At 34.7% G+C, this 10,617-nt stretch overlaps 1 protein-coding gene across 1 annotated transcript in view; it reads left to right on the forward strand.

Annotated features, from left to right (window-relative positions):
* The first annotated feature begins 6,188 nt into the window (after positions 1-6,188).
* Positions 6,189-10,617, forward strand: part of LOC111987527 (tyrosine decarboxylase-like) — a 7,259-nt gene continuing 2,830 nt past the window's right edge. The window contains exon 1 of the mRNA XM_065765599.1: positions 6,189-6,206. Within this exon, the coding sequence (XP_065621671.1) occupies positions 6,189-6,206 (18 nt within the window). The remainder of the gene's footprint in view (positions 6,207-10,617) is intronic.

Here is a 10,617-nt window from a genome sequence, read left to right on the forward strand (position 1 = left end):
ACAGGAGTAGTGGGCTTCTCCCATTCGTACTCAACAAAATTCCAAATCCTCTCATCAATAGATTTCAGGAATGCTTTCATCCTTACTTTCCAATAAGCATAGTTATTCCCATCAAAATGAGGAGGACCAACAAGAGAGTGTCTATGTTCCATGACAACAGGGGTCAAGGATCAGCTCAGAGATCAAAAAATCTTAAACAAGAGAGCTACTCGCTCTGATACCACTTGAACGGTTTTAGATCCCTTAAACCAACCAGATTAACCTAGTTAATTAGCAAGTGATTAACTTAGTCAATTTATGCAAATCTAGGTTATCACAAACATACAATTATATCAAAAATAGAAAGCAGCGAAAATATAAATAACACAATGATATGATCATCTAGGAAATCACACGGTAAAAACCTTTGGAGGATTTGACCTAGCTATTCTCAAGGTAAATTGAATCCACTATACAAAAGAATCAAAGTTCATACAAAAGGACTTACAAGCTCCCCGCTTGACTTCCTAATGCTACCTACCAGTAGAACTTACTGACACGACCACGTGCAAACTCTGAATCCACGGACTCCTTCTTTCTTGGATTCTCTAATCAGCTACAATCACCCACGCTTGTTATTCTTTAAGCTCTAATGGCAGCAACCAAGTTGATCATCAAGGTGTTGATATTATCTCTACTTTGAAAACCCTAAGTTTATGTGAAGAAAAGCTCCTCAATGATGTCACAAGATATTCACACAAACCGCAATGTATGAGCAACAATACAACAAGAGCAACTCTTAAAAATGTGGCTAGGGTTTTGCCTTTTATACCTAGGGTAAAAACAGAAAACCCAAAACGTTTAATGAGTTAGGGTTGAGTTGGAAAATTCTGTAGAAAAGTATTCTGGCCGACTTTCGATCGATCGATCGAGTCTAACTTTCGATCGATCGAGCCAGACCGAAATGCACCAATGCATCTGCAGCCTCTTGATTCCAACTTTATATAAAATATATAACTTTAAGCAAGCCTAAACAAGACTAAACATATTGTTTTGATCATGGTTTGCCAACATTACACATTAGAGTTCTAAATACATAAATTCCTAAATCTTTAGAATTTAACAGACCTAGTTTTCAGTTTTAAAAAAGTAGGTTTAACTCAAAATTGTGGAGCTCACTAGTTAGTCACACCTAAATGGTACTCTATAGAATAAAGAAAGATAGAGGCAAGAACACTTTCACAAATTTCTTTGCCATTTGTTAAAGTGATAGAATGTGTTGAGTATGATATCATTTTCATAAGGTATTACCACATATATACCAATACACCACCTTATTAGCAATGAAAAAAAAGTGAAATTTATTAATCATTAGACTTATTGTTAAACAGGAGGTGAACGAAGGTCTAAAGGTCCAATTACAACATGTTAATATATGTTAAGAGCCCTATAATTCAACTAATACACCTCCTAATGTTTCTAATGGAGAGACACTAGAATATAGGCTAATATGAACAACCACAATTTTGTAGTTAACAAATTTTAATATATTTTTTTTTTCATAGCTTATAAAGGTTGCATATCTATATATCTATGTATATAATAATAGGTGAAGCTGAGAGAAACTCAAATTAGAATTCCAAAATAGATTTCCAATTTTGCACCATGTGTCCTAAATTATTTACTCTCAAGAGTTTTATTTCTTAATTTTAAAATCAAATGTGGGACCACATCATAAATGTAAGGATGCAATTTGAGTCCTTTACCCAATTGATGAATGAACTTAGGCCCAAAAAGCCCAATACAATGAATTTGTAGAGAATGGGTTGGAAAACTGGGCTTTAATGAGTTGGAGAACAAATAAAGTGGATTCAGATGATAAGAAAAGGAAGATAGATCGGTTTAAACTAGAGGAAATTGTTCTTGGCACAGTCCGATGAAATCAGTTTTATATATTTCTCTTAAATTTGATTACAAATACAATTCTTGATTGCTACAGTGTTTTCCCCTTAGTTTTTCGATCCCTCTTCTCAGAGTCTCTCTTCCATTTTATACTATTTTTTCCTTTCATCTCCACATTCCATGTGCAAATCAGATTGTAGGTGTTGATCCTTGTCCCATTAGTACCTTCCTAAAATCTTTAGATAGTAGCTGTAAGTTGAAAGTTACTGTTCAAGCATCACTTCTTTATCAGTGCGGCCAGAGAGTTAGTTGCATAGCGTTTAATGCGGTGGTCGCAGCTTTCCCTTGAGATATTTCATAACTTTCCTCTGTCTTGTTCCTTCCTGATACTTATCCTTACTCATGGAATGATCCAAAAAGTTACTCTTTATGGCAGACCACACCCTCTAACCTCGGCTTTACTTAGCCGAGGAGGGATTGTTTCTCGGACCACCCTTTTGGATGACTTTAATTGGATTTCACTTTTCACTCACTAACACGGATCCTTATGAAAGTGTTTACTCGTCCTCGGATTGGGCCCCTAGCCCAATATATACATAAATATGGGCTTCTGGGCCTATCACCCTTACAATAAATATTCATCCAAGTGAGTTATTAAGTGTAAAAACCAAAGAGTTTAGAATAAATGAATCGTAAAAAAAAAAAAAATGCTTCACAATAATAATAATAAAAAAACTTGGATAATTTATATTTTATACCTAATAATATCCTCACGAAATTTTTTAAAGAGTTAACAAAATATAAAAATGACTATCAATAGTATTTCAATTATATATATAAAAATTATATTATGCATCTTATTGTATATCTTTAAGTGTATTCATGCATATGCATAAAGTTACAAGCTAGTTGTAATTAATGCAAAATTACTTAGGTATGAACATTTTATTAAATTATTAATCACAATCTGTCAAGTTATGAAAAAATTGTTAATGTTTATTGTAACATTAAATAAACTTTTTGTACCATAAAGGATACATATATAAGACATATATGGCGGCATCATATTATATTAAAAAGATGGATCAATAATATTAAAAGTGATATAGACACTCAATTTTATACCCATAATTTAATCAAGAAAGATGGCTAGAGTGACAATTCATATACACGATATTCAAAGTCGCATTACATGCATAAATTCATTCATTGCATATCATAAAAATGATCTTGAGATTCTAACAGTTGCAACAGTGTGTCCAATTTCATAATTGAACTGTCGGATTGAAAGATATCACATAATCAAGTTTGTATGGTCTGCAAACATTTTGTTTAGGTGGAACCGACCACACATGATTAATTTAAATTAATTCTAATTGGTTAGACAAATAAAATTAATTAAATAATTTTGTGATTGGTTGTTGTTTAGTATCAAAAGTAAGCCTACTTGCAAGGTAATAAAGTGGATAATCAGATAACAATGAGGTTGTAGATAATTAAGATAATTATCACTTTTAAAGACCTAGATATAAAAAAAAAAAATGAATTAATTTTTAGAATATGGATTAAAAATGTGTATAAGTACAATTCCCAGCTAAAAAATCCTCTAAAAATGAGTTCAAATTGGATCAAAACTTAGACGCGAACTTGGCACCCAAGAGCGCCATTCGGCACTCTTCGAGCACTCCCTAAGTGCCAATTGACCCAAATTGTTGGCATGGCCCAGGGTCTTCTTGAGTAAGATAAAGCCTATCTTTTTCGAATTTTTAGAAATAAGGACGCGTTCCAATTCGTATATGATCTCATTCAGCATCCCAACCTCTATAAATAGGGGAAACAAATCAGAATTAAGGGCTCTTCTCTTCTGACTTTTCAATTCCCCTTATGTTAAAGATGTTCTGGAGGCTTTTGCTTTAAGAACTTCTTTTTTGTAAGTAAAATATTTTAGGCTTCAAAGAGATGAACAAATTTCTTTGAATCCTAAAATATTTATTCATTAGAAGAGCATGTGCATGCAAGAGGTATTCTGTTTTTTTTTTTTTTTTCTTTCTTTTCTTATTTCATTAATTTTTTGTTATTGTTTAATGCATGAATATGTTTAGCATGTCTTTATTATGTTTTGTTCTTGAGATATAATTGTCATGCTTGAGATATAATTGTCATGCTTAAATACGTTGCTAGAATTTTCTTTAACATGTGCTTAGGTGATTGTTTATTGCAATTCTTTTTCTTAAGTTTCAAAATCTACAATGACTAACAAAATTCTTTTATGAAAACACAAAAACTGGTCTGTATTTTCAGATTTTATTTTTTAACTAAAAACTGATCAATATTTTTAGATTTGATTTTTTAACACAAAACTTATCTATATTTTCAGATCTGATTTTTTGACACAAAACTGATCTGTATTTTAAGATCTGATTTTTTTAACTAAAAACTTATCTGTTTTTTTAGATCTGATTTTTTAACACAAAACTGATTTGTATTTTCAGATCTGATTTTCTCTAAATTTAAAAACAGATTTGCATTTTCAATTTTGATTTTCTCTAAACACAAAAACTGACTTGTATTTTTCAAATTTAATTCTTTTAAAGACTCAAAAACTTATTTGTATTTTCATTAAATAGATTTGATTTTTTTAGAAAAAAGTTTTCTTTATTACAAAATTGCAAAGTTTGAAATTTAAAAGAAGGAATTGAAAGTTAGGTTGAAGTCTTGTCTTTTTTTAATATATGATGCATGTATAATAAATTTATCTCATGAATGTGGATCCTCTTTCAAAAAGTTTTTTTTTTTTTTTTTACACATAAAAATAGATATGATTTTCTTTACTAATCCAATTTTTTTAATTCACAAAATAGATCTAATTTTTCTTGAAAAAGAGGACATCATTCATAAGGCAAATTGATTTAAATTAATTTTTGTCAAGTGTCTGTCGTATGTGTTCATCATATCATTCAACATCATGCAAAAAAGGGTATATTGGTCATTAAAGTTTAGAAGACCAGACTCTGTCTAGACATAATGGGTGCCTAACACCTTCACATTCCGTAACCTAGCCCCCGAGCCTAGGATTTTTGGATAGGTAGATTAGTGTTTTGTCTTTTAATTTTGGTAGATTGTAACTAGGACTCAAAGCCTTGTAAAGTTAATTTACCAAAGTTGTACTTTTCTTTATTCAATCAATGACAATGAAGTATTTTGATCATATAATTTGTATTTATTTTTTTGTATAAAAAAAATAAGTGCTGACTCCACACCACTTACCTAAAAAGAGAGATGTCTTTAAAAGCACCAAAATCTCTTTTTTGAGAGCACCCAATTTTCTGGTCTCTCACAGTGGCGACTCCATTGGGGATGTTGAGGGCTAAGCTTCGTGTTAGACTCTAAGTGAACAATTATATACCCTTGTCTTTTGCATGATTTTGTTGATTGTTTGTTTATTTATGTCATGAGATGTTTGTATAATATTTATGTTGTTATTTGTGTTGCCATGTTGATTGTTAAGAGCGTTCCCTAACTGTCATAATGCATGCCATCAAAACAACAAATATGTATGCACCCATCTCAAACATATGGTGGTAGTAACGATGGATCACCGATCTTCATTAGATTTGGGTACCTAGTGGTGAACTCACCAACTCATAGCCCAAAGTCACTAGATCACTTCTTGTTGAGTATAAAGGATAGACCATGTTGTTCGGACCAACGTAATGTTCATTTCATTACAAGTTGGGAGGTGTAACGTCCTAACTATGGTAAACAATGAAACAACAAATCCACCCTACAATATAATAACTTAGAACCTACCCTTAGGCCGATTTATGTTAAAATTGCATTGCATGTTGTGTGTGCTTGTTTGGATGATTGATTGATGTAGATGGGGACCTAGTTTTGATTGACCTAACCAAGCCTTTTCTTAGGGGAGAATTTGGTCAAGATCAGAAGGAAGATTCCAAAGAGAACTCAAGACCGACACTGAAGCTAGTAGTTCCAATTCCAAGCCCATCACTCCCATCATGGTACTGAAGCCCATAAGCATAGAAGACACTCCACTACTGCAACATCACAATCCAGTATTTGACCTACAAGATAGTTCAAGTCACAAGAAGTCTGAAGACTCCATCACTATGGCGGAAGGGGGAGAACATCCGAACACTGAAGAACCCATGAACACCCAAAAGCTACTAAACACCATGGTAGCAAGTCAAGTCCAGTTGAGGGAGGACATGAACCTTATGGTACAACAGTTTCAGAACCTGAAGAGTGGCCTAGAGGAGAACAAGATTGACCATAATCTTCCAACCATGGAGAATGAGAAGAAGATCAATGAGAGGATAAACAAGATGGAAGAGATGATCAAGAGAGCTCGCAAGATGGAAGACCTCATAGACTACCAATCACTCTCACTTTTCCCTGATGTGAGACTGCATCCCAAGTTCAAGATGCCAACATTGGACAAGTTTAATGGGACTAGCTTCCCAAAGTCCCATTTGAAGATGTATATATGGGCCATGCAACCCCTAGGAGCAACTGAAGAACTACTTGCTCAAATGTTCCGAAATACCCTGACTAGCGTTGCTCTTGGGTGGTTTCTCAACCTAGATGATGCTAGAGTTAGGAGTTGGGAGGACATCTGTCGTGAGTTTCACAATCAATATAAGTACAACATAGAGGTGAAGGTGACAAGAATAGATTTGGAGATCACGAAGCAAGAGCCAAAAGAATCTTTCTCTATCTTCATTACCAAGTGGAGGTCCAAAGCGGCACAGATTATGAATAGGCTAAGTGAGGAAGAGCAATTAACCATGGTTGTAAAAAAATTATTGCCTGTATGCCATAAATATTAGTTTGCCTAGTATTTTCCTAATTTTAAAGTTTTGATTGCTGCTGGAACCCAAATTAAGGATGTAATAAATAATGGCACTATAAAGAATGAGGACCCACCAAGGCTCAAAAAGAATTTAGGATCTAGTTCTAAAACTGCAGAAGTTTCTAATATATATAAAAATGATCCTTACCAACTTATTGCTCCTATTGCCCCTGTGTCAATATCACAAGGGCCATCTCCAAGGCCTAGAAAGGAATTTCATGAGTTATACATGCCTGAGAGTCAAGTGTTTGAAAAACTAAAAACAAAAGGGGCTACTAAAACCCTTAGACTCAAGACCAATCCCAAACCCACTGCCTGTAAGATTTGATGTGACTAAGAGATGTGCCTACCACCAAAGCCCTGGCCATGATACTGACAAGTGTTTTGGCCTTCGTCATGTAATTCAAGACTTAATAAACAATAAGGTGATTGCACTGCCTACAAGGCCTAGTATCACTAATAATCCCTTACCTAATCACAATTTTGGGAGAGGACCAAGAATTAATTGCTTAATGACTGAAGAGGAAAGTGAAGAGGACCCGTCTGAGTTGATTTATGACCTACCTGAGTGCTTTATGATAACATGGGAAGAATTGATGGGTATGACATTCGCTATAGGGTATGATATATGGAGTGAAGATGTTATAGAAACCACAAATTACCCAACATCCACAAATGGGGGGAGACACTTTGAGCTGTAGCTTTAATCTCCACTGGTTTATATGCTTGATTTACACTTTGAGCAAGTGATGAGATAACCAACCCTTCATGATCTCTAATCACAATGCCAATAGCTATACAGTTTGAGCTTGAGCATAGAGCCCCATTGTAATTAATTTGAAGTAACCTGGTAAGGGAGGTTTTCACTTTATGAGTCTAGCTTGTGAAGTTCGTGTTTGAGTTATTGGATGGGCAGCATTGAACTCACCTAGACATTTTACAGCAACTCGAGGCATCTGATGGGGCTGCTGATTATGCGCCTGGTTCCACTGCTGCCATATACACCACGCTGTCATTGAGAAAGGGAGATTCCCAGATAATATATTCCACCTTCTAAACCTCCAGCTGCTCGATGTAAGTTACAACTACAATCTCATCGGTTCCCTTCCAACATATAATTGGAGTACTCCTCTCAAGTCCTTGGATCTCTCTAGAACCGAATTCCCAATTGACTTACCTAATTTAATTAGTAATCTCAAGTCCTTAAAAAAATTGTACCTCAATGGATGCAACATTTGCATAGTCCCTCCAACATTTCTTCCTAATCTCACACAAGTCACTTATTTGGACCTCTAACTTTGGTGGTCAGTTTCCATGGTCCCTCTTAAACTTTGAAGTTCTTACTTACTTAGACCTCTCATACAACAATTTCATAGGGCAGCTTCCGGAAGTTCCGAAAAATGACCCGAATTTTCTCTTCAAAATTTTTTTCTAATAGTCAACTAGTCAACAAGATTCCTTCCAATCTAGAATATCTCATCTTATTTGGTAACTTATTGAATGGGACAATACCCTCTTGGGTGCATACAATACCATATTTGCTTGAATTACATCTTGATTATAACCAATTCACTATGCATATTGGCGATTTCCAGCATAACTCATTGGTTGATCTTTGGTTGAACAATAACAACCTACATGGTCCCCTTCCATTGTCAATCTCTAAATTGATGAGCCTTAATCATCTAAATGTTTCCTTCAATAATTTTAGTGGCAATGTGGAGTCAAAAATATTCTCAAAGCTCAAAAGTCTTCAATATCTTGATATGTCAAATAATCCTCACCTATCACTACACTCCTTCACCTCTACCACCAATATTTTGCCCGAAATTTACTCATTAAAATTGTCTTCTTCCAACATAACCGAAATTCCACAGTTTTTACAAACCGCAAAGTATATACAATACTTAGACCTTTCCAACAACCATATCAAAGGCAATATTCCAACCCAGTTATTCGATGTGGGGAAGGATTCATTCTATTACTTTTTAGTCTCAAAAATAATTTAACTGGACACATACCTTCCTTGATTTGCAATCTAAGTTCCCTCATGTACCTTGATTATATGCCTAATGAAGGAATTTGCCCAAAAAACAAAGTAGTTCATGACTTGTAAGGCGGTGAGTTTTGATCCTTACAAAGGTCATCTTATTTAGCGTGATTCTATTGTTGGCACCGAAAATTTCTACTAGTATTTTGCTACTTCTTGAACTTCTTGAATATAGATTTCTGACGGTCTCTCAATTCAAGAAAAGTTTGTGATATCCATTGTTCATCACTTGCATATCATATTAAGACTTCAATATAAGAGTAAGATTGTGCATGTAATCATATTACCACTTCCCATGCACACTTATTTTTTAAATGCATGTTTGAATGAAAATCACCCATTAATACTTTTAGTAGATATTGAAGCAAACTCAACGCAGTGAAAATGTATTACATCAAATATATGCACCATTCCTTTTAAAATATGTGTATCACATATTATGGAAATTATAATACATAAATTAAATATATGAGATAGATAGAACAATTTATCATTTTGTTTGTCCATATATATATATATATATATTTATTAATTACATATTTGTTACATCATCATCGAGACCTTAAGCCACCGATCAACGGTTAATTTGAGTTTCTTGTTACTATATTTAAGGTTTGGCTTGGGGTAGGTTTGGTTGCAATGTTTGATTTGGTATATTTTGTGTGGGTTCTCTTTTTTTTTTTTTTTTTTTTTTTTTTTAGAATTAGTGGTTTGGTTTATTGTGTGTGGGTCTCGCTAATGATGGGTTTGGGTTGAGAAGAGGTGGGTTTTGTTGAATTTTTTGGAGTTTTTAGGGTAGGGTTTGCGATCCTTGAGCTGTTTCGATGTTGTGTATTTTTTTTATGTATGTGACCTATTGTTTGTGGGTATGAATTCAAACCCAATCTTTCCTTTTTTTGAATACTTCTTCGATTTGGGCAGCGTTCTTCAAGGGACGATGACATCGATCTTGTGATGGGGCCATCTCATGGAATCGATGATGACGGATTTGGGTTCATCGGTGATGGTGCATGGGTTTAGTTGTTTGGGTGACTGGAATTAGTTTGGTTTGGTTGTGGGTTTTGGATTGGTTTGATTTGGGTGGCTGTGACCTTGGGTCCGCAGTGTTGGGTTCCTATTTATGGATTTGGTTTTGTGGTAGTGGGTTTTGTAACGATGGTGGTGAGGCGGTGGTTCTGGGCTTGACAAGTGGATTTATGGGTTGTGGTAGGTTTTTTTGGATGCAATTGGTGTTCAAACTATGGGTTATGTTGTGAATCAGGGCGTCTATGGTTGTGGACCTACAGTGTTGTGGTTTGGTAGTTGTGGGTCTTGTCGTCTGAGTTTTGGTCACAGTGGTGGTTTGAAAGAGAAGAAGAGGTCTGAGATAGAGTGAAAGAGAGACAAGAGAGAAGAAACAATGAGAGAATAATTGAAAAACTACCTTTGCTAATGCCGTTTAGTGACTCAATTGGCTTAGGGCTTAGGACTATATTGGTTAGTTTTGAGAAGTTGTGGACCTGCTTGGCATTAGTCCAAATCTCAAGGGTAGTTAAGAGAGTTTACCCTAAAAACTATCTAGGTAACAACAATGAAAATTACCAAACATTTGGGTGGTCTAGTTGGTAGGATACTGGCTAATAAGTCTCAGGACTTGGGTTCAAGTCTCAAACAACTAGCTATTGTTAGTGCTCCTTATATCTCATCTCCATCTCAAATGGTCGACCTAAAAAATAAGTAAGTTCCTCACACATATCAGGATTATGGGGGCCTTGCCCAAGAGTGACTAGGGTGCTACTATGATTACGCTCAAGTAAGAAAGCCACAATGGTCA

This window comes from Quercus suber, unplaced genomic scaffold (assembly GCF_002906115.3).
Source record: "Quercus suber isolate HL8 unplaced genomic scaffold, Cork oak 2.0 scaffold_23, whole genome shotgun sequence".
Lineage (NCBI taxonomy): Eukaryota > Viridiplantae > Streptophyta > Magnoliopsida > Fagales > Fagaceae > Quercus > Quercus suber.